The sequence below is a fragment of the Ananas comosus genome, linkage group 15 (assembly GCF_001540865.1).
Source record: "Ananas comosus cultivar F153 linkage group 15, ASM154086v1, whole genome shotgun sequence".
In the NCBI taxonomy this organism is placed as follows: domain Eukaryota; kingdom Viridiplantae; phylum Streptophyta; class Magnoliopsida; order Poales; family Bromeliaceae; genus Ananas; species Ananas comosus.
In genome coordinates, this window is record NC_033635.1 from 4,193,752 (window position 1) to 4,218,639 (window position 24,888).

At 34.0% G+C, this 24,888-nt stretch overlaps 2 protein-coding genes across 7 annotated transcripts; one reads left to right on the plus strand and one right to left on the minus strand.

Annotated features, from left to right (window-relative positions):
- On the plus strand, positions 3,406-4,912 carry LOC109721653. Of its 2 annotated transcripts, XM_020249365.1 has the most exons (5): positions 3,406-4,209; positions 4,316-4,375; positions 4,483-4,557; positions 4,697-4,770; positions 4,876-4,912. In XM_020249365.1, exons 1-4 carry the CDS (start codon positions 3,721-3,723, stop codon positions 4,727-4,729), a joined length of 657 nt encoding a protein of 218 aa, XP_020104954.1. In that variant the 5' UTR covers positions 3,406-3,720; the 3' UTR covers positions 4,730-4,770; positions 4,876-4,912. The 2 variants fall into 2 exon arrangements, with proteins under 2 accessions (XP_020104954.1, XP_020104953.1); XM_020249364.1 differs by having other exon boundaries at positions 4,697-4,907.
- On the minus strand, positions 20,303-24,437 carry LOC109720919 (pentatricopeptide repeat-containing protein At2g01390). Of its 5 annotated transcripts, XR_002219098.1 has the most exons (4): positions 23,679-24,437; positions 21,037-22,049; positions 20,887-20,951; positions 20,303-20,646 (listed from the first exon to the last, which is right to left on the minus strand). XR_002219098.1 is itself a non-coding variant. In XM_020248281.1 (3 exons), the coding sequence occupies exons 1-2, from the start codon at positions 24,403-24,405 to the stop codon at positions 21,061-21,063; spliced, it is 1,716 nt and encodes a 571-aa protein (XP_020103870.1). In that variant the 5' UTR covers positions 24,406-24,437; the 3' UTR covers positions 20,303-20,951; positions 21,037-21,060. The 5 variants fall into 5 exon arrangements, 2 of the variants coding, with proteins under 2 accessions (XP_020103870.1, XP_020103869.1); XR_002219097.1 differs by having other exon boundaries at positions 20,887-22,049; XR_002219096.1 differs by having other exon boundaries at positions 20,744-22,049.

The window sequence follows — 24,888 nt, forward strand, 5'->3', positions numbered from 1 at the left end:
TCTGGAGACATTACGACCAAAAATATCAACAGTGCTTTTGTACGGACGAAGTGACATCTAGAGAGAGAGAGAGAGAGAGAGAGAGAGAGAGAGTGTGTGTGAGTGAAATTGTTGTTATTACCTGCACCCACTGTATCGTGTAAGTACACTAGAAACACCATAACATTTGAATAATTATTAATATCTTAAATTCCATAGAGCATATATACATGAATTGACTTGTGTATTTGGAAAATCTATTACCTAAATATCAAGTCTTAGAGAAAGAATTATTATTTGATATAGAAAAGTTTGAAGCTTACAGTATATAATTTTTTATATACAGACTGTTTTTTAACAGGTCAAAAAATAAATATGATAAGTTAGATTCTGATTTTGAGATTTGTATCGTAGAATTTTATCTGCGCAATATGTGAGATGTATGTGCACACTCGGTTCAAAGCAAAAATATTTTTGATATGCACGGCTAAAATTTATAATTTTTGATACGTAAAATCTTTTAAGTGTCACAAAACATATCCGGTGGGTTGGATTTTGATTTTAAAATCTCTATCCTATATAGGATATAAGAGTACACTATGTGAGATATAATTACACACCTGATGTAAACAATAAATGTTTGTAATGTGTAAGCTTTTTAAGGGGATGTCCAAAATTTATAATCTTTTATGCCATAAAATATATTGGTGAGTGCGATTTTGATTTAACCTTTATGTATAATCCTAAAAGCAGAGCGTATGAGATGTCCTTTATAAATTAAACACCCGGTGTAGATGATGATTGTTTAAAAATATGCATACTTTTTAAAATGAGCGTTCTAAGCTTGTATATTCAGATAGAGCAAGTAATTCCAGGTTTACAATAAAAAATGAGTTTAATTAGTATCCTTGTTAGAGGTTTTTTTTTCACTTATCCTATCGCTTTTTCTTATTTTTACTAAAAAGGGAATTGATAAATTAGAGACACTCTAAAATGAGGCGTTGTAGGAATTGTAATTTCTTTCTCGTTGGATTTAGTATTATTGTTTCTTATACATAGATTTTTTTAAATGTTATAAAGTTATATCCTTATTTTAAAACAAGATCTATTGTACGTAGGGCTAACAATCTAGCTCTATGTCCACAAGCGAGCTCATGTTCAGCTCATTTTGGCTCGGTAACATTTTAATTTTAGGCCAATCCAAATGTGAAGAGATCAATATTTTGCGAATTTCAATTATTAGATTAAGATTTTAATCATTTTAACTTCTTTTCAACTTTCCATCCAGCAATAGGTTGACAATCTAATTTGCCGTTTGCGAGAAAGCTCGTGTGCGACTCGTTAAAAGACAAGGCGAACACGAACTGAACTTTTCAACTCAATATTTTAACGAGATCGTTCGTATTCGGCTCATTGATGGTCCTAGTTGTAGGGTTATAGAAAGTGCAGGTATACGAGATGTACTTATACACTCGGTGCAGCAGGCAATAATTAGAAGGAGAGAGAGAGAGGGAAAAAGTAGAAAAGTCCAAAAAAACATGGGAAGGGGGACTCATCCATGTCCCATATTTGGGGCCCGGGGAAGCTGTTCCCATCTTTCCCCATTTGCATTTGTTTTTTACTGAGAGGTAGATAATGTGCTATTCGTTTTATTTATTTTATTTAGAAATAAATTTAGTTAAAAATATGAATTAATTAGAATTTAAATTTAAGCTTTTGAGTACCAACTATTTAGTTTTTTGCCACTTGTGTTAGGAACGATCGGCCCCATTTGCATTTGTTGTTGTTGTTGTGTTCACGGGATGTGAGAGAAAATTACGAAAACGAGAGAGAGGGGAGGTAAAATGTGGGGGTGGAAGTAGCTAAAGCTTTGGCCCGGGGCAGTACACCACGCCTCGCTGTATTACATGTGATGCCGTTGTGGCTCTAAAATAATACTCTCTCTCTCTCTCTCTCTCTCTCTCTCTCTCTCTCACAGGTGCACCGTGGCACTCCTAATTTACTTTTTCTTAAATAAAAAGAAAAATATATATATAAAAAAATTTTCTATAAAAAATTTCTTTACATTTAGTCATCATTTCAAAATTAAAATTTTTTTTTCAAAAGATTATAGTATTAGCGGCGAGGGCAGAATGTCCAAAATACTCTGACTCGTTGCAGATGAAAAGAAATAAATCTTTCGACACATTTTTTTCATTTTTAGGGGTATTTCTAGTATATTTAATTTATAGCTAATTAGAAAAAGATGGAACAGTGTTGGAACCTTAACAGAGGAGATCCAGATAAGTGCGTTAATTTGAAATTTGAAGAGACAAAATATAAATTTTTAAAAGTTAGAAAAAAAAATTAGAAGATATTTATAGAATTTTTTAATATTTTAGCTAAAGCAAAATATATTAAAGCTCGCTTATTTCAAACATCTATTTTTCATAAATTAGGTGGTACCTTCGACTACCGATCAGTGTCTATTTTTTTTGCATGGATCATGAGCAAAGGAGTCAAGCTTTGTGATCCATCTGGAAAATAAATAAATCTTAGACAATATAGATCGTATTTATCAAATTAAATTTTGATATTAGGCATTAAAAACATAACATAGATATGCACCAGGTGCACACAATAATAGTTTCACTCTCCCGTGAGAGAATAGTTATACGTCAATAGTTAGTTAATTCGAATTTGACAAAAATTTAATATGAATATAATTCGATAAAATTTATATCTTAATTTTTAAATTTATTAAAAAATACAGCTTAGAAAACGAATTCGCCAATTATTCTGATACTCGATTTATATGAAAATTATACGCCCACCAATTAAAAATTTGGGATAAAAAATTCGGCTATTAAATTAAACTTTTTCTCTATATTTATACTATTAGCTAGCATATATAGTAATAAATTCTTAAGAATATAAAATAGAAAGGTACAAAATAAAGTAGATTAAGTAAGAAAAATTAATAGCAAAATTTATTGTCGTCTGCATCTTCATTTTTTTTATAATTCACATATTCTGAAAATTTATAAAGATTTTTAATAATTCACGAATAACTCAGAAATAATTCGAAAAGGAATTTTATCCAAATAGTTTGCGCGTTTTTTTGGCCGAATAGTCCGGCATACGCGAATTATTTACGAATAATAAATCAAATTCAACAATTTATGTTTTATTTTGTTTTTTAGAATTAGTGGTATGCTGTTTTATTCGAGTTTTTAATAATTTATGAATAATTTGAAAATTAACTAATTATGCATGTAACCACTCTTTTCCCTCTCTCTAGTTTTCTCTTTCTCTCTCTCTCTTGTTTTTCTCTCTCTAGTTGTCTCTTTCTCTCTCTCTCTCTCTTGTATTTCTCTCTCTTCCCACAGCAGCGGCAGGAGCAGTAGAGCACCAACAAAGCGGCCAATGCCCAACTGGCAGTTTTAATATCATCTGCGCCAAGTAAACTCAGAAAAGCAGAGGCCAAAGAGAGAGAGAGAGAGAGAAAGAGAGAGAGAGAGAGATCACAAAGATTGGCGTGGCCAAAACGACAAAAGAAACCCCCTACAACCCTCTCTGGGATTCGGCTCCCGTTCCATTCCTTTTCTCCCCCTCCTCTCCTCTCCTCTCCTCTTCTCTTCTCTCCCATTACTTCTACTATTACTGCTGCTGCTGCTCTGCTACTTAGTGAAACCCCATAGAGAGAGAGAGAGAGGAGGGGGAAAGAGCCACAAAAAGAAGCCATTTTGATAGAGAAGGGAAATGTTGCTGGGAATGGAGGGGGAGGAGAGCTCAGAGTGTAGCAGTGGGTGCCAATCTGGGTGGACCATGTACTTAGACCACTCCTATGAGCCCCTCTCCACGCCTCCTCCTCCCCACTTCAACAAAGCCGCCACCTTTCGTGAAGCAGAAGCAGAGGATGAAGAAGATGCTGTAGAGGAAGAAGAAGAAGAAGAAGAAGAAGAAGAAGAGGATCTCTCCATGGTCTCTGATGCATCCTCTGGGCCACCCCATTTCCATGAAGAGGAGCCTCGCAACAACAACTGCAGCAGCAACCACTGCTACTGCTACTTTTGCTGCAATGGGAATGCCATGTGCGCTTGCTCTGCTTCTACAGCAGCTGCTGCTTCTGCATTGGCCAACAATGGGGGGAAGAAGAGGAGAATTGTTGAGCTGGAGCATAAGCAGAGGAGGGAGGTCTCCTCTCTAATGGATGACACCGCAAGCTCCCCTCTCTTCAACCTTCCCAAGGTGTGGTTTTTTTTTCCCCATTCTCTACCACTTTTATTGGTATATTATTATCAAGTTAACTTCCTTTTTTCTCATTTTGGGTTTGTGGGTTTTCCTCTGTTTGTAGACTACTGCTGTGGAGAGTGCTGTGGAGTTCTCCTCTGCTTTCTCTGCAACCCATTTCAAGGTACATTTTTTACATACATACATATATTACCTATTACCTTTACTTTTCTTTTTTAAATGATATTGGTTGCTCCTAAAACATGTAAACACTCCATTTTGGCGTCGCAGGGAAAGCCTACATTGCCCGAGCATTCATATTGCATGCAATCCTCTTCTCCTGTTAAGGCAAGCCCAACAAGACCAGTTAAGTCATTTTCTACTCTTTCTCTCCCACTCTCCTTATTCTTAATGTATGGAGATACTGAACAGAGAGAGAGAGAACTTTTTCTTTTTCTTTTCTTCTTCTTTTTTCCTTTTCTAACGACTCCATCTTTGTCAATAGGTGTGCAGGGAGAGAGGTGGAAAGATGTGGTGAGATATTATTATCAGTTTAAACCCCCTGTAATCAAGAGGAAGGTGTGGGAGGAGTTGCTGTATAGATCTCTAAGAGATCTTCTTCTGTGTTTTCTTTCTCTTTCTTTTTTCCTTCTTATTCTCTGTTTTTTTGTTTTGTCAATGCAGTGGGAAACAACCTGAGCAAGAGAGATGTGAGGGGAAAAAAAAAAAAGAAGCAAAAAATAAAAAAAATTTATTTTGGTTTCTTCTTTTGTTTTTTTTTCTTCTATCAAATTGAACTGGTTTTTCTTTTTGTCATGAATGGTGGTAACAAAATGGGGCGGTGAACTACTGTTTAGTTTCTGTCCACACTTGCCTATGGCCTTGGAAGGTGCCACCATGCTCTGTTTCACCTCTCTCTCTCTCTCTCTCTCTCTCTCTCTCTCTCTCTCTCTACCAACCCACACTATGCATCCTACAAATGAAACAAATGAATACAAAGAGAGGAGGCTTCATGGGCCATGGCAACTACTATCTCACCATCAGATTGTATGTGGCTCAAAATAGACCTGATCAACTCTTCAAGCTATAACATGGACAGCTCTGTTTATTTATGTGGGCATATGCCTTTAGTTTTACCTACATTCATTCAACCTACTAAGTGCAAACAACATAGCAAATATTCTAATCTGCTGAATAGGGGGGGCTTGTTTGATTTTATGGAGCTCGAGGGAGTGAACTCGTGACTTCGATAAAAGTGGTTGTCGCCTGTGTTTGTTTCGGTACCAAAGTCGCAAGATCATTCATACTCCTGCCCTGCACAGAACTTAGCTTTTCGAGTTCAGAGGGATAGAGGATGAAGTCGAGCTTACGAGATTCGCAAATTCCTCGCTCTTCGACTTTCTACTTCTAAACAACTCCTAACTTCATGGGGCGAGTTTGGCTTGAATTTTGAAGCAACTCAGATTCCCTAAAACTTTAACAAGTAAAATACTTGAAGCTTTTACTGTTCATAACAAGTGAAAAGCATGTGGTTCTTAGAAGGGAAAGCCCGAATGTTGCGCGCTTTTGTTTAGAGATTTTAACTGAAAAGTTATTAATGCTTTGTTGAATAGTTCTACACGAACAATTGGTTCAGAGAAGCTCGGACAAAGTGAGACGAAAGAACTAGGCCTCCTTTAGTTTTCATGTACTGCATTGTGTTGTGCGACAAAAAACTATATCAACTTATCTTCAATGTAGTATCATTGAAATTAAAGCTTCTCGTTCGTAGTCTCTGAATTTTACTTTTCTTTGTCCTTACAGTGGAAGATTCAGATCTCTTTTCAAACACTCTAGTAATAATAAACATTATTGCCAAATGCAGAAGCAAAAGCGATACCAAACAGGATCTTAACTTGAAAAAAAGAATTTTTGAAACGAAGTGATGATGGAATTAAGAGCTTTGATGATGAACACCCAAGAGAGAGAGAGAGAGAGAGAGAGAGAGAGAGAGAGAGAGAGAGAGAGAGTGAGTGCCAAAGAGATGGTCACTTTCACCACCAGGGTGGCCTAAGACACTCCCTATTGATGTGCAAGGTGCAGAGCATATCTCATTGGTGTCAGTGAGTGATTTTAAGTCACACTTTGGAAAGATCAAGCTGGAGCCCTTTCCACTATTGGGGTGCCAGCACAACTTCATCAGAAGGGGGGTTCATATTTGGGATGCACATCCATCATGTGTGTGATGCAACAACAGCTAAGGGAGTGATGAGAGACAATCATGGATTTTGCTTCACCATTTTGAAAAATTCCTTCTTGGTTTATTTTACCTCAGGGTAAAATACATGGACATGTTTCTGTATGTTACAAATTGGTTCAACAATTGTTTCATTTTTGTTAGTAAATTAAGCAACAAACTAAAACACATTATATGTGAAAGTTGGGACATTACTAAAGGTGTAGGGAACCAGTTGTCATATGGGGATAGAACAGGGACCATTCATATATTTTATCTCTGTAATATTTGGGACTCTATAGTTTTGTTTTACAAGGAGAAAGTAAAAGCACTGTATTTGCTAGTGATGTTCTCTGGCAGAGTAATGCTGACCCTGGTCCTATCACACAGTGAGCCATGTACTGCAAGAGGGATTGTCTCTGATTCTGGGGACAAAGTTCATTTGTGCTTCACTTTAATTACTCCCTGTGTGACATTAGGTTTGGTTAGTAACTTAAAAAGAAAACAGTTTTAAAGAGTAATAAAAAGTGAGTCAAAAGAAAAAACTACTTGGCCTTAGTTGATGGTGATATTATTATTATTATTATTATTATTATTATTATTATTGCATAAATGACTTTTAGTTCAAATTCTAGCATTCATTCCCTGACACTCTAATAGTGCAGGTCAAACAAGTTTCTTACACTAGTGAACTAGATTTAAAATATTATATTAAAGTCTGAGTACTCATAGTAATAGACTAATTTTAATATGTTACAAGTCGAAGCTATGAGAACTAAATATTATATGGAACAGAAACTATACAATTAGTATTTTAAGAATCATCTTTTAAATATGTAGGAGTCATGTCTAAAATTTCACACCACTTAAAAATTTTGAACTATGATTGTGTGTCATCAAATCTAATAAAAGTGCTGGGGTTCTAAATCGGAGGAATTAAATTGTGACACTCTAATCGTTAAACATCAGATAACATGATGGACTTTGACGATCATATATAGCACCAAATTGTTTGAGCTCTACAAATTCTTAATACTAGCGGGGCTAGTTACATCATTACAATAATAGTATGACAATAGTAATAATAATAATAATAATAGTAGTAGTAGTAGTGTAGTTAGGGATGTCAATGGGTGTGGATACCCGAAATTTTATCCGAATCCGAATCCGAATGAAACGGATATATTCGATGGATATGGATATGGATTCGAATATGGATATAAAAAATAGAAATCCGACGGATATGGATTCGGATATGGATTTTGATTGTACCCGACCTGAACCCGAACCATATATATATATATATATATATATATATATATAGAGAGAGAGAGAGAGAGAGAGAGAGAGAGAATAGGGCTAGAATACTTGTAAAAGTATCATGGGGGTGATACTTGTGTGTTTTTAGCCCTTGGATGGAGAGATGTGAGGTTGAGATGATGGTAGTAGGTGGTGGTAGGTGGAATAGTGTTTAATCCAAGGGCTATTAATAATCAAAAAGTAGATCCAATGACTTAAAACCTATAGCACCATGATGAGGATACTTGTAAAAGTATCATTGATTTGAACGCCCTAAGATCGAAAACAACACTATAGTACGGGAGCTTCCGTACTATAGATAGTAAAGTAGCCTAATTCTATATATATATATAAGCACGTATTTCAAATTTGGGTCTATCGACAGACCCACTTTTTAGCGAGAAAAATATTGATTTCTCTTTCCGTACGTAAAATAAATAACGTAATGAAACAAACATTTCATTTCTGTTAATCTCTAAAATAGAAAAAAATATACTTATCTAAATTTTTGCCAACCGAAAGATATCTACTGTGAATCTATATTTTAATTAAAAAATTATTTAATTTTTTATCTCTAAAATAGAAAAATATTCTCAAATAAGAACGAACGATTATGACTAATTTGTTAAAAAAAAATATTTATACTTATCTATAACTTTAATTCTATGAATGAGTATGATCAATTGGTTAAAAATATTAAAAATGAACGATTATGATCAATCTATTAAAAAAAGCACTTTTATTCATTCATTTTACATTAAAATTTAAATTTGAGTTCAAATCGTGAATTAAATTAAATTTAAAAAATATAGAAAAATGTCCAATGTATATCTATATCTATCCTATATATAAATTTTATAAAATAAAAATATATATATAATTATTGTTGACAACAACTATTTAAATTTGAGTTAGAATATATATAACAGGTATTTTCTAATAGTACATAATAAATAAATTTATTTTTAAAAAATATTATAAATTTTTGAATAAATATGATGTACAATTTCATATTAATTTAAAATAATTATTAAATAATTAATTGTTACGTAGATTTGTAAGTACACTCAATTCACTCAATTAGTATATATATATATATATATAGAGAGAGAGAGAGAGAGAGAGAGAGAGAGAGAGTTGAGCTAGAATACTTGTAAAAGTATTATGTGAGTGGTGCTTTTGAGTTTTTAGCCATTGGATGGAGAGATGTGAGGTTGAGATGATGGTGATAGGTGATGGTAGGTGGAATAGTGTTTGATCCAAGGGCTATTAAATATCAAGGAATAGATCCAATGGCTAAAAACCTAATAGCATCATGGGGGTAATACTTATAAAAGTATTCTAGCTCAATTTTATATATATATATATATATATTTTAAAAATTTAGATTTAATATAATATATTTTGAAATATTGAAAAAAGAAATAATTGTTTCGGGTTCAAATTTTCGGATTCGGTTTCGGGTTCGAGTTCGGGTCTCAGGTTTGGAGTCGGGTTCGGGTTCAGATTTTTTAAAATCCGACCCGTTGACATCTCTAAGTGTAGTAGTACGAAAGAATGAGATCTTTCATATCATGCATGATCACATAGATACCAAAATTATACCAATTAAATAAGTAGAATCTATGATCCCTCAGTTATCAACTTTGGCTAAAATCCAGCTATCTACTTGTCCCAATTTTTAATTTTTATAATATTTTGGACCTCCAAGGCTGTCCCCTCTGAAACGAGGAATTCTACACTATTACACTTGCACCACATCATTAATAACAAGCCAATCATCTTTCTTTTTTTCAAACAAAACTACAAAAGTACAATAAAAATATTTTTTTGATAATCATGATGGGACATATATCTTTAAAAAAAGATTTTTGATTAATTTGTTATACCACATCACCAATATATCCGTTATATTCTAGAATTTTTCCTCTGAAACCATTCTTGGGTCGTGTGGCATGCAAATTTATTCACTAATAATAAAATATTTACCCCAGTCAATCTTTTTGTCTCCCTGCATTGGGTCTCCCCTGAATAAGATAAACAAATAATTGAAAACCAAGTATAAAAAAAGGGCAGAAAAAGGAGATACACTGGGGTGGTTTGGAATGTTCACCCATCACACTCTCTCTCTCTCTCTCTCTCTCTCTCTCTCTCTCTCTCTCTCTCTCTCTCTCTATTGTTTTTTCTTTTTCTTTTTTAATCTCTCTCTCTCTCTCTCCCATCCATTTATGTATCCAAATTATCCACAAGATCTCATGAACAGGGACTAAAGAAACCAAAGAAAAGGTTGCTGCTTCATTGCAGCCCATCATGCTGGGTGACAATCTAAAGAGGTATGGAATCAACATCTCTGTGTTCCCAATAACCCCAACCCCTCCTTTAATTCCTTTGTGTGTTTGTGTGTGTGTGTGTGTGTGTGTAGAGAGAGAGAGAGAGAGGAGTTTCTCTCTCTAGCTATATACTGAAGCAATTCCTTTGTCTCTGTGTTTATTTTATATCCCTTGCATGTGTTCCTACTTGGGTGATGCTCCCACTCCTCTTTACAGTATTCATCACCCACAACACCTTGAGATAAGCCTCATTTGGCTCATATATATATATGCTCTCCTGCTAAATAGCTATTATTGCCTATGCCAGGTCCATAGACTCAGCCATTTGTAGACTCAAAAGGAAAACTATTTGGGAAACGCGTACTGTACTCTACATACGTGAACTATTGTTCATTTTGATTTATCTATTCAATATTTCAAATTTTTAATTTTACTATCTAATCTTTCAATTTATTTAATTTGAGTCGGTCAATAAAATTTTAATTTCAAATTTTGAATACGTCATTTATCTTTATAGATTTGGCTAATATACTTCGTGCAGTTCTAATAACAAAAAATTCATTAAAGTAATTAGCTTAACTGTTGAAGTTAAAATATCGTCGAATGGCTCAAATCAAACAAATTAAAAGATTAAATAGCAAAATTAAAATTTTAAAAGGTTGGGTAGATAATTCAAAATGGTTTGCAGTTCAAGTAAGTTATGTACACTTTTACCAAAAATTTTTTGGAACAGTTATTCCTGTAGAAATAATAACATCTAATTAAAAAGTTCTTGCATGCTTGCACAGAAAAAAAGAGATAAAAATACTTTTTTCAATTTAATTCAATAAAAAATTATTATATTGTTTATTATTAAAACATTCACTATCTCAGATGACATAATAGAATTAATTTAACACAAATGTTATGTAAAACACTTCAAAATGATCCATAGTTGAGGTGAGTTTGTAAGTTTTTACCAATTTTTTTTGGAACAGTTGTTTCTATAGAAATAATAACATCTAATTAAAAATTTCCTGCCTGTAAAAACATAAAAAAGTAATTTTATTCAATTTAATTTTAATATTAAATTATTATATTGTTTTCTAGTAAGCCCCTTACTATCTCATATGACTAAATAAAATTAATTTAACACATATATTGGGTAAAATACTTCAAAATAATACAAAGTTCGAATAAGTTTGTATGCATTTATCAAAAAAATTTTGGAACAGTTGTTTTCAGTAGAAATAATAACATCTAATTAAAAAAAGTCGCTTGCAATTTTTTTTTTTTTTCAGATATAGATAGCACGCTAGCCGCTTCGTTTATTTTATTTACAAGCAAAAAATATAAAAATAATTTTTTTCAACTTAATTTTAATATAAAATTATTATATTACTTTTGATTAAACCCTTACTGCCTCCGACGACTAAATAGAATTAATTTGACACAAATATTAGGCAAAATACAATATGTATTTCTTAACCAATCAGTAGTTTTCACATATGTATGACTTTAATTTAAGAGTTAATTTCATACAGATCCTTACAAATAAAGTAAATGACAAATATAACTATATAAGGTTCAACTTTTATATATTGTTACTGTAAAAGTTTTAATATTTTCAAATATATTCTTCTGATTTGTTACTGTTAAACAACTATTAGAAAACTGTTTATATTTTTCAATTTTGATATCACAAATATGTCCCTCCAAAAGCCATAATTATATAACATAAAAAAATAAAAATGTCAAAAATTAACTAGGATTAAGTATTTAACCTATGGTTAACTAAATTTTTCTAACAAATTTTAACGACAGGGACAAATTTGAAAACATCAGGACTTTTGAAAGTTGAACTTTGTATGAGTATATTTGTCATTCACTATGTTTACATACAGAGAGGCCTGTATAAAATTAACCATTAATTTAAGATCTATTTTTCGGAAAAAGAGAAGTACTTAACTATGTAAGTATACTGGACAATGATAGACAAAATATCTGTTCAGGAAAAAAATAAAAATAAAAAAAAATCTGAAAGAGGCCTCTCCTTTTGGGTTGTGTACAATTTCAACTCGGTACGGTCCACTGATGACGTGGTAAACCGGGCGCATGAGACAATTCCCTGGAAACTTTTCCTTTTGACCGGTAATTAGCGTGTGCACATTCGGGAGCCCAAAACCGTTGTGCGAGGCATGTGCACCCAACCAGTGCACACCCCCACATGCTCGCACGTGCGCCTCGCCTCGGCACGCACGCAACACACGGCCCCCACATGTGCCGCGCACACGTGCGCATGTGTGCCCGTTGAGCGCTCCGATGCCCCCGGTTTCGCGAATCTCCAGAAGACACACATACACACAGGGCTGCAGATGCGCGCGCGCGCGCACACCAGAGCCACATCCATATGTGTAAATTTATTGGCTGCACCCGGTGTACAAGCACAGCTCATACACCAAGTTTCTAAAATCATCTTAAGGGAAAAAAAAAGGGCTCCTTCTTTAATCAGAAATTTAATTTAAATTTGATTTGCATACCTTCGTATATTGCCTCCACAGATCATAAAATTTTCACACAAATTTCTTGCGAGCCGACCTACGTTCCAGTGATAAAATTCAGACTATTCGATCGCTAAATAATAAAAAACATAATTATTATAAATGCATATTTTAAATGATGCAGATGGCATCAATTATATTAAAATTTTTTAATTTTTAAAAAGAGAGATAATACGTAATATATTTTTTTAAAAAAATTTAAGAAATATTCAGCCAAAACTCCCATTGGGGATTTCAAATCTTAAAATTCTTAAAAGAGTTTACTAATAAGAATTGAATTTTTAAAATGTATTTTAGATAAAGAAGAATATATTTGAAAATTTTGAATAGTATTGAGGGTAAATAAGTGAAAAAAAAAAAAACAAGAAGAGTGCGGCGTGTGAAGTATAAGTAAGTATAGGGATACGTACGCATGGTGCAGGGGATAAATCCTCGCACGTGCTGAAGCTCATGAACCAAGAGATGAGCACGAGCCCGGTTCGAGGTTTGGGTTCGAGGCCGATCGCATGGGAGGCCAAACCGGGTCTGACTCGCACTAGCGAAGCCACGTGCCGCGCATGGGGGGTCGCGATTCCGTAACGTGTGTTGTTGCGTCGGTGCTCGTGATGGGAATGTGCAGCAAATGCAGAGGGTTCTTCGCACTTTGAGATTCGCGATGTTGTTGTTGCCTTTTAGATCCCAGTTTTTATTTTTTATTTTATTTTATTTTTTATGGGAATCAATTGAATAATAAGAACCAACCTGAGTTCTATTTGCATGAATCAATATTTTAATCGATATTTGTTTTAAATCCGGCCTTTGCTTGATACATCAACATTGAAAGTAAAATTTATTCTATGAAATATCTCGATTTCTATTCGAAGATCGCGAAGACAGGATCAAACCAAACCACTTGCTCCAACGAATCAAATATAAGATCACAAGATGAAAATTGCATTAGTTTTCACAATCCAAATGTTAAATCCTCTATGTAGAGAGTTCTCAGTAATGGGGAGAGCAATCTTATTAGAAGAAGAAGAATTAGAAAACCAGAACTTTCTTTCACACTTCTTCCCTCTCTTTTTTTCTGTGCACGTTTGTAACTGCACGTACTGGGTGGTTTCCCAACCAACTAAGGAAACCGTCTCTTAATGGGTCGGATTGGATTTGTCCATCATGGGCGACCTGAAATCCGATTAAAAAACCAACAAACATTATATTCAATATATTTTTTCTGTAGAAAACTTATTTCATACTAAGTATACCATCATTAAATATCTTATTTAGACATTCAAACAAATTATAAAATATAAAATATATGAATAGCTCAAACTTTAGTAAATTTTATAACCACCACCGCCACCACCACTATACTATACAGAATAATTAGTTTTATTTCAAAAGATAGATGCTTTGAAATCCGGATAGTTTATTAATAAGCATAACACAGTAGCATAATAGAAGATTTTCAGCCCAATTATATTTGAATCCAATTGGTAATGTCTCACGGGGTAGAAAATCAAAAGGGATTATTTTTCTCTGGAAAAACTTCAAAAACTCCCCTGTGGTTTCGTAGTTTCTCACTTTGCTCCCCTGCGGTTTAAAATTATCAATTTGCCCTCCCTATGGTTTCTTTTTTCTCTTTTTCTTATCAATTTTATTATTTTTTTTCTTAAATCAGTGATAAAATTAATTTAAATGGTACTAAAGTAAATATTTGATAAATCTAGATGGGTATCTGAAATTTTTTATATATAATTTAATGAAATATTAACGAAAAATCTACCAAAAAGATAAAAACGAAACCACATGGAGGCAATTTGATACATTTTAAACCACATGGGAGCAAAGTGAAAAACTACGAAATCACAGGGGAGTTTTTGAAGTTTTTTCTTTTTCTTTTTATAATCCTTGTTGGCAAACAAGAATATAAGTGGTGTACACATCTTGCAGTGGCTCGAGTCCAATTTAGAAAAAAGCTGGTTTCTAGTACATGTCCACTAAATCTTTACAAAAGGACCCTACTTAGAGCGCCAAAAATTAAAAAAAAAGAAAAAGAAAAAGTGAAGTAGCTTACTAAAGTTTTACTATTGTTAGCTGCGATCGTTGTGATATCTCATTTTGATCACATTTAACAAAAATGATAAACCTACTATCCTTAGAGTTGAAATTAGACCTGATGAACTCTACTGGCACTGAAATGCGTGTTATAAATTTATGATTAATTCGGTATATTTGGTGATTACTGATAGCAAAATACGTGATGTCTTACTTCAAAGAGTTTGAAATCGATCCCTAGATCTCGATAAAAAAAAAAGTAGGATTTCACTAGACTGGTTCTTGAAAAAAAAAAAAAAAAAAAAGCTATACTCAAGAGAGGTCCAATAGGGGACCCCTTGTGTGTATTATATATGTGAGGATGAAACTGAATCCGGAGAACTTATTCACAGGATATATATGTTTTCCTCAGATTCTTTCTAGTAATGGCTCTTAAGAGGAAGTATGATTATAAAAATGACGCTAGGGTCTTGTGGAAAAGGATGATGGGTAAGAACAACCACCATAAGGGTGCGTTTGGTTCGCGCTATCTTTTTAAGATTTCTATTAATCCAATAAGAATAAAAAAATATAACGGTATTTGGCTAAACGCACTAAGTAATCTAATTTGTAATATTGGATTTACTTAGAAATGAGATTCCTTGAGAGAGAGTGGGTATCCTCATATTAATGGATTAGAGTAATCATAATATGTCTAATCTCTTTCTTTCTACCTACCTGCCAGCTAGTTGGTATTATTTTTTTCTACACTCTAACCTCATATCTCTCTCTAAACTTATCTTGTTCTCTCTAAACTTCAACTTTTTTTCTCTCTCTAAACTAAGCTCTCTCTCCCGGTCTCCCCCTCTTTTTCTAAAGTCTCAATTCTCCCACTCCCTCTAACCTCGATTCTATTTCTCTTCCTATTTTCTTTAATTATGCTCAGCTCTCTCTCTAACCTATATTCTCTCTCCTTTTTTTCTAAAAAAATATTAAAATTTTTTATAACATTATCTAAAATTAATTAACAAAATAAATAAATAAATTGTATAGTTTTCGTAATCTTAAATAACATGACTAAATAATATGACCGTGCGAACCAAACACCGGAATGCCATATTCTTAGTAATAGAATGAATAGAAATAAGGTTCTCGGACATTTTTTTACTCCTAGTAATATTTTATAGTGGGAACCAAACGCCCCCTAATAGTAAAATGAACCTCATCTGAACTAATGGTACGCTGATGGATGACATGAATAATGAGAAATAGTGCTATCCTTAGGAACCTTAATACGGATCGGCCATAAGCAGTAAGCAAGGTACATAGGTTGGTGGGTCAGTGGGGAGAAAATTTACTGTATCATACTTGCACAACATCATCAATAATAAACCAACATATCTCTTTATTTTTAAAAAAAAAGTATAACAAAAATATTTTTTTATAATTACGATGGAACAAATAAACTCAAAATAATCATTTGATTGATTGGGAAGGCCACGTTACTAATATAACGGATGCATTCTAAAAATTTTCGTCAGTGAGAAGAGTTTTTTCTTTTCTTTTCTTTTTCCAGGCACTCCATGCAGTAAATCAGGAGGCCTTGAGTTTTCCTTATTACTTTTCTTCTTTTTTTCTTTTTTTAGGCCAACTGTTCTACACATATAGCTTACTCTATTTTCTTTCTGAATAAATGAAGCGTATAAAATGCTGTCCTTCTTTCTGAAAAAAAAAAAATTGATTGATAAAAATCCTAATCGCAAAATGAAAATCAGACGAGATATTAATGATGAATTAAAAAAAATATGATTGGTATAGGGTAAGAAGAAATATTTTTATTTCTTTCCTACTTTGTTTGGTATATTTATTCCTTATTTTGGTTTAATATATATATTTTTAGGTATGTTTATGTGTACTATATAAACATGATAATAAGACATAATGAAGCAATTCTCAATTGGACTTTATCCTTCAACTACAACGAACTCTATACAAAGAAAATGTTGCTGTGGGAATAATATGAGATATATGACATGAATGCTACATGAAGAACATAAGCCACATGAAGGAACAGGAAGACCTGGGATGTAGAAGATCATAATATGAGTGATTCCACATGAATATGGTGTTAGATATATTTTTCTTAATTTATGCAAAAACTTTGTATGTTTGATTGATAAGAAGTGAGATCAAATATTTAACATTAGATATTATATTGGACCTTCAAATTATTTTTTGAATAAAACTGATCTAGGGTGAAAGTGGTTAGGATAAACTCCGATCCACTCCGACGCCGGATTTGATAGGATGCGAATATGATTGTCAAAATTTAGCATTCGACGCATGTATATCAAAATTCATTTTCAAAAGAAAAAAATTAAAAATGAATGCCAATATAGTTTCTTACAAAATCCGACCATGTTCGACTATTTTCACTACTAAGAGATAAGAGGACACTTTAATATATGTTGCGAGGAGGATAAGGTGATTTTCTATTGTGTTCTTCCATTATTTTACTATGAGTTTCATTGAAAATCGTATTTATATTTATTAAAATATTAAATTTTATTGAATAAAATATAGATAAACAAAGTTTGAACATGAATGTGAACCTTCAATTGTATTGCGTATTTTATTTATGCTAATTTTAGTTTATATATATATATATATATATATATATATATTTTTAAAAATATCGAGTCATTGGTGCTTGTAAGTTTTTAGCCTTTGGATTAAGGAATGTGCTGTTAAGATGATGTGGGCCCCTTAGGGTTAAGTGGATGGTTGGTTGAATAGTATAATCTAATGGATGAAAATGATCAAAGGCGTAGATCTAACGGTAAAAAATTTACAAGCACCAAATACTTGGTACTTTTACGAGCACCATAGCCGGACTATATATATATATATATATATAATATAATTGAACTCCTAATGCTTTAAAAGTACCAAGTTATTGGTACTTGTAGATTTTTAGCCATTAGATTTAAGAGATATGCGGTTAGGATGATGTGGCCCTAGGGTTGAGGTGTGGTTGATTGAATAGTAATAATCTAATGGTTGAAAATGATCCGAGGAGTAGGTCTAACGTAAAAAACTTACAAGCACCAAATACTTGGTACTTTTACAAGCACCATAGCTGGACTCATATATATATATATATATATATATATATATATATATATTATATATATATATAGAGTAGGGCTACTGTGCTATTAGGAGCACAGCAGTCCTTGTGCTCCTAAGTTCTTAACCGCCCATCAAATTTGATGGTGGTTAGAGTGAATAGGAGAAGAGAAATTGAAGAGAAATTCAAGAGAAGAGAAATTGATAAACCCAATTTCTCTCTAATTTCTCGTACTCCCATTCACCCTAACCACCCATCAAATTTGATGGGCGGTTAAGAACTTAGGAGCACAAGGACTGCTGTGCTCCTAATAGCACAGTAGCCCTACTCTATATATATATATATTAGGAGTTGAGCTAGAATACTATCGATAGTAAACCGGCACTTTTGCCACCCATTTGTTTTCGATGATGGAGCCTCCAAATTGATGATCGGCACCGTTGAACATGATTTATACCATTTGAAGTATTTAGAAATTAAATTTCATACATTTTTGATATTGCTCTCTTATCCATCGAGTGGACACAAAAATGAACGGCTGAAAATAAATATTCTTTAAAAAATGATGATAGAAGTCTTGTAATCAAGATCAAGAGTATAGATCTTGTTGTAAATAGTTTAAAGAATTTTCTAACAAAAATTCAATTGATTTGGATATCTTTACACCGTTAAACGAGAAAACGTCTCATATCGACCATTAAAATTACAAATTTTGAAACCCTTTGATCATTAGGCAAATAATGTCGAAAAGATTTGAAATTTGATTTCTAAATACTTCAAGTAGGATAGATCATGTTCAACGGTGCGGATCGTCGATTTGGAGGCTCCATCATCGAAAACAAATGGGTGGCAAAAATGCCGGTTTGCTATCGATAGCATTCTAGCTCAACTCTATATATTAGTATGTATTATTATTCAAATAATATTCGAATACAAATCCGACTCATATCTGAATCCAAATCCATTTTAAGCGAATATAATAATTAAAATTTAGCATCCATCATATATCCGCATTAGAACTTGCATCCGGAAAAAAAAATATGAATGTGGAATTGTGGATATGGTTATCTCAAAAATCCGACAGTATTCTACTATTTTCACCCCCTACATAGATTCCCTTGTAGGTGAAATATACTTATCTACCAAATCATAAATAACAAAACCTCTGAAGGAGTAAAAATCAAACTCCTTACTTTCAATCATACTCAAAAATCTTTATACAACTAAGTTGTACAAGCCTTTGGATAACTTATTCCGACGTCCAAACATAGCCTAATTATCAGCACTAATTTGAAATTTTAAACTAATCAAGTTTCTAATTAACTAGATAGATACTAATACAAACAGTAATGGACACAACCAGCTCTAAGATTAACCATTTTACTAAATCCCCCATAAATCTTGCAACTTGATTCATCACAGCAACTCTATTATGTCTATCTTAATTTTCAGGTCTTCGTCAATATTCGTAGAATTCCCCATGAGTCTTCAATAATATTACTGCAGAATCAATAATATTTGCAAGATTCTTCGAAAGTATCATTGAAGTATCCTATGAATATTACTAACAATTCAATAATATTTAATGCTGGTCTACACGATTTGCTCAGTGATATTCAGGTCTTGATCAACCAAAGTACGAGAACAACTATATTGTACCACATAATCTACTAATACCATCCAACTTCCAGAACTACCACAAAACAGAAATGAAGTTCCTCATGAAATGGCTACTGATGACACAAACCTTAGTGCATAAATTTGCTGGATGAGGCAACTCACCCTTTAGTCGAACCTCCAAATTGCGTTCTTCAACTCTCGATCGAGGACTGTCTCTCCAACTGCAATTTTTAAAAGTGTCATTATTTCTCCTATCTCTCGTGTCCTGCTTTAAAAATGTTGCCCCTTTCTTGCTTGCACTGGTGCCCCCTTGTTGCTTTTATTGGCCCTGTCTGCTCTCATGGATGCAAGATCATATTTATCGCACAAAATATATACTACGATACACTTTTTATATGAAGCAACAACTAAGGAATCTTCAACTGTAATTGGTAGAAAAGGACATACCTGCAGGAACACTTGCAACATATATATTCAGACTATTGAAACTTGAATGAAATGAGATCCAAACGAATCAAAGTCACACACTGAACCAAAATTATCGTAATGTATAAGGCTGCTGAATTATTTAGAACCTCCAAGATTAGAACGAGAATTTCTTTTCTATCAACAAAGTCAAATCCTTTAGGAACCCTTCCATGTAGACAAACTAATGTAAATTTTACAGTCATAATAATAACAGGTTGAATGAGTAAGAATTTGCATCTACTTCAGCACTATGTTTAGGTGTCAAAAAGAACGCAAGGGTTGATTAGCAATCAGAAGATTGTTAGCACCGAACAAATGATTTTTCTAAATGCCCTCCTATTTCTCAGCTGCCTTTATTAATAACTACTAGACCAACTCTTATTCCCACATACACTGTGTAGTTCAAATTGAGACCAGATTTCTCTGATTTGATTAAAAAAATCCACACCAAATTAGATTATATTCTCTATTTAGAGCTCAAATAAACCAGCTATAACTGACAAACAGGGCTGAGAGCCACAGGTGATTCCAAAAACTAAAAAGTTCACAACTAATATATTCACTTGAGTATGGTGAGAAAGAAACTACAAGTAATATTATTTCCAAACAATAATAAATTGATACAAAATAATGAGTTGATAATAAATTGAATTCCACAATCCGCATAGCTTTCCCTGACCTGCTGAGGAGAAATTCAGTTATTCATAGAAGAGGTAAAGACAATCCAGTATCTCTTCTGAACTGTTTCTTCATCATGCGTGGCATTAGCAAACGTAAAAAATGTGTAGGCTTGTTGACATAGTATGTTTGTGAAGTAACACCTTTGCTTAGAAGTCTCTGCAATTAAAACATTTTCATTTAATTCTTCTCCAACTACATTACCCTTTCACTAAATGAAAACTTGTGTGAACGATTTTGATACACAGAAAAATACCATGCATTCTAGTGTCACATTCCGAAAACTTTTGTGAAAAGTCCATTCACTTCCTTGAAAGCATTATCAGTACATTTAGCTCATAATACAGGAGATAGTGCTGAGTAAAGCATTCTCCAGAATATAGTGCTAGAAATCTTTACCCCAAGAGCATCACTTCTTGTTCATCTCTTTTTTAAAGCTTTGGTTCCGAAATCGCCAGCTTTTCCTGCAGCAGTTCCTTATTCTTTTCAGCACCTTAGTAAGTTACAGCAAGACCATAAACCAAATTGTTGAATGACTATAAGTTTGACCTCGAAACAATTCTTCACACTTTGCTATCCATTATCTCCGCCAAAGAGACAGTTACACAAAATCTCATCGGGTACAATCTCTTCTTGAGAACGATCTTTCCACTCTAACCTCCGCTTCTCTTTCCTACAAATTTCTGCATCATGTATTCTCCCAGCCTTCTCTAAGCCATTTATAAGTACAACATATGAGCCGGATGAGAGAGAAATTCCTTGACTTTTCATTCTCGAGTATAGCTCAACTCCTTTATCAACTTTACCAGCTCGAAAATAAGCATCCATTAGTGCAGTATAGGTAACAACATTGTGTTCCATGAGAAAAGAGTTAAAGACCCTTTCAGCATAAGAAGAAAGCCCAGCACAGCCAAGCTTGTATATTAACACTGAAGTTAGATACACTCCAAGATTATGCCCTGCTTTTGACATTTCTTCAACTATCTCCAAGACAGTATGAAATGAAGAATTCCTTACAAAGAAACCAAGAAGGCACGCGTATGCAGATGCTGCAAGCTCTTTCCTCATTCTTAAACAATACTGAAATACTGCTAGTGCGCAAGATGGTCTATTATTTGTACAGCTATCTTGGGTAACTTCCGAAAGAATATGGGGATCAATATTTATATCACGACATGCTGTCTCGCCTAATATATGTTCTAGCGCAATCCAGTTCCTCGTAGACAAAAGATATAGAACAATACCCCTATCAATAATAGAATAAGAATTACTATTATTAATGTCAATATCGTTGTCAATGCCTTCGAGCGAGAGGTGAGGGTTTACTTCTCGAAGGAGGCAATCACTCTCGCCATTGTTTTTTAAAGCTTCTAATGCTTCCAAAAATGTTGGACGGCGAAGAACTATAAAGTGTTCCTTCATGTACTGGAGAACTTGATTCATCGCTGATGTTTCACCAGCTTTCGAGCATTTCTGGACAAGAATATTACATGCTGCTTTGTCAGGTTGGATTCCTGCTTCCTGCATTTCATCCATTATTTGAAGAGCAGCTTCAAATTTACCTGAGGTTAGTTGAACAAAGAAAATATTATGACAGTTTGTCGATCAATCAATAATGAATAATTAAGTGAAAAGTTTGACATCAAATGATTGCAAGGGAGAAAAAAAAACAGAAAAAGACAACCAGCATTAGGACTTCAAGGTCAATGTAAGCCTAACCAGTGATAGATCGAGTGATGGGGTTTCTAACTACTGGTTAAATAACTAAATTAAGATGTACATGGCTATTTTGTCTATGGTCATTTAATAGATAGGTGAATGTAAGCGCACCAAATGCCAAGTGCAAATGATTCGATAACCAAGCATTACATTAAAAAACAATATACATGTTGTTAAACCCAAAATCTCTTGAAACTGAGGGAGCATAGGACAGGCAATGATACCATGTGAGCTGAAAGATCAATCTTTAAAGATTATAAATTGACCAAATAATTTTCTATTTTGTTTACACCAAAATAACAATCATACTGTAAGCTTAACAATCAAAACTTCTCTTAATGGCGAGCTTCTAAATACTTAGAATTTCATCTATCTCCTTCAATGCAGAATTCGACCACATGCCACGAGCCTACGACACTCTTTTCCTATATCTGTTACGCATACCCATAGACTCCCGACCATGTCAACTTGTTTTCAATCACTATATCTATAGTTTCTAACTATCAAAAGTAGATCACTTAACCCCATGATTCTATAGACACTAAGGGCGTGTTTGGTTCGAAGTCGGAGTCGGAATCGGAATCAAAATCGGAATCAAAATAAGCTGGAATCGGAATCGGAATGACTCATTACCTAATTCTGTTTGGTTCATCACCTGAATCGGAATCAGAATAAATCATTCCCATTGTCGGTGTTTGGTTCTGGTGGATATAAAAAATATAATCAAATTAATATACTAACATTTTCTTTATAATATATTAATTTAAATTCAAATTAAAAATTAAATATTAAAAATTTACATCAAATTTTGAAATAATATCAAAATTTTAAATCTTTTTTTAAAAAAAAAATTAAACTTTGAAGTTGGGTGGATAATTCAAAATATGAAACTAAATTTTAATTTATTCAAATTCAAACTTAAAATTACAATTTTAATTTTAATTTGAATCCATAAATTTAATTTAAGTTTGAAATAAAATTTGAATAAAACTTTATATAAATTAAAATTTAATTTAAATTCAAATTCATAAGTTAGATTCAAAATACTTGATTAAATTTTAATTTTTAATTTAAGTTCAAATTAAAATTTAAAATTATATATTTAATTTTTAAATTTTAATTCATATTTTAATTAAAAAAGATGAAAAAATAAATTTAATCCGAATAAATATCCATTCCGTCCGGATTCAACTTCCAATCCGGCCTCCTAGGCCGGATTAAAAAAAGAGGTGATTGGGGGATTCCCATTCCACTCGGGAATCAGAATCGGAATGGGACTCCCGCATACCAATCACTCACAAACGGATTCACCCATTCCGATTCCGATTTCATGATGGAAAAGAAGCGAACCAAACACGCTCTAACACTCTATAACACACTCATTCAGTAATTTCAACAAACATGTGTTGGCCATTCAAAAGCACAAACATTTACCATCAAATTCCCAACAGAAAGGCATATAAATCGCTCACCAGCACCCGCGAGGTACTCCATGAGCACGGTATAGGTGTGGCATGTCGGCCTCAGCCCCATTTCAATCATTTCCCTGTAAACCTCCCCGGCCTCCTCGGGGCGGCCATGGTCGAACAGCACCTTCATGAACGCCGTATGCGACACAACCGTGGGTCGACACTCAGCGCCTCTCCGCCGCCTCATCTCCCCCCACGCCCTCACGGCCCCGTCCAAGTCCCCGGCTTTGGCGAGCCAGTGCATCATCGAGGTGAACGCGGCGGCGTCGGGGGCGATCCCCTGCGCCTCCATCTCCGCCCACACGGCCCGCGCGGACTCGATCCGCCCCGCCTCGCCGAAGATGTCGAGCATGGTGGTATAGGTGAAGCGGTCGTGCTTGAATCCGGGGAGGTACCCGGCCCAGCGGAAGAAGAGGTAGGATTTCGCCATGGGAGGGTGGGTCTTGAGTACGCGGTTCACGGTAAAGGAGTCCCATTTGATGGGGAGGGAGCGGAGCTGCGGAAGGGCCAGGTCCCAGGGGGAGTAGCGAAGGATGGAGGAAACCTTGTGGATGGTGTCGCGCATGTAGGTGGCGGGGGGAGGAGGAGGGGGTTTTGGTGAGGGTTTTTTGCGGCGGGGCTTCCTGGAAGGGAGGGGGCGGCTGTGGTAGAGGAGGGTGGTGGTCGCCATGGATCGAGCTTGAGAGGGGAAGAGAAATTGTGGTGGTGGTGGTGGTGGTGGTGGTGGCATTGCGGAAGAGACGAGGGAGGAGGCCGCGCGAGGGAGAGGGAGCGAGCTTATAAATAAACAAAGGGGCCAGTTTTGTTGCACATACTAATTACCATTTTGCAATTTGAAATAAAACTGTAAATTTCAATTACATTATTTAGACCAGTAAATTTGAATTCAAATTCTTTAAAAACTATATAAGGTCCAACTGCTTTAGCTAAAATCCCACTCAAAATTACTGCAGTTTTAACCGCAACAGCTGATAAAAATTTAAATCTCCAGATTTAAGAAAACAAAGTTATTGTCATGCTAATAAATAAAAAGAATATTATTGTTATAGTTACAGTTGCATAAAACCAAATAACCTGTTTGCATACAACCAAATTAAATAGTTAGCAACTATATTAATAAAATAGTAAAATTATTATTGATTTCTAACTCATAGAAATACTAGATTACTATCGATTAAGAGATTCTTATTTTCATACTTGATAAAAATTATTA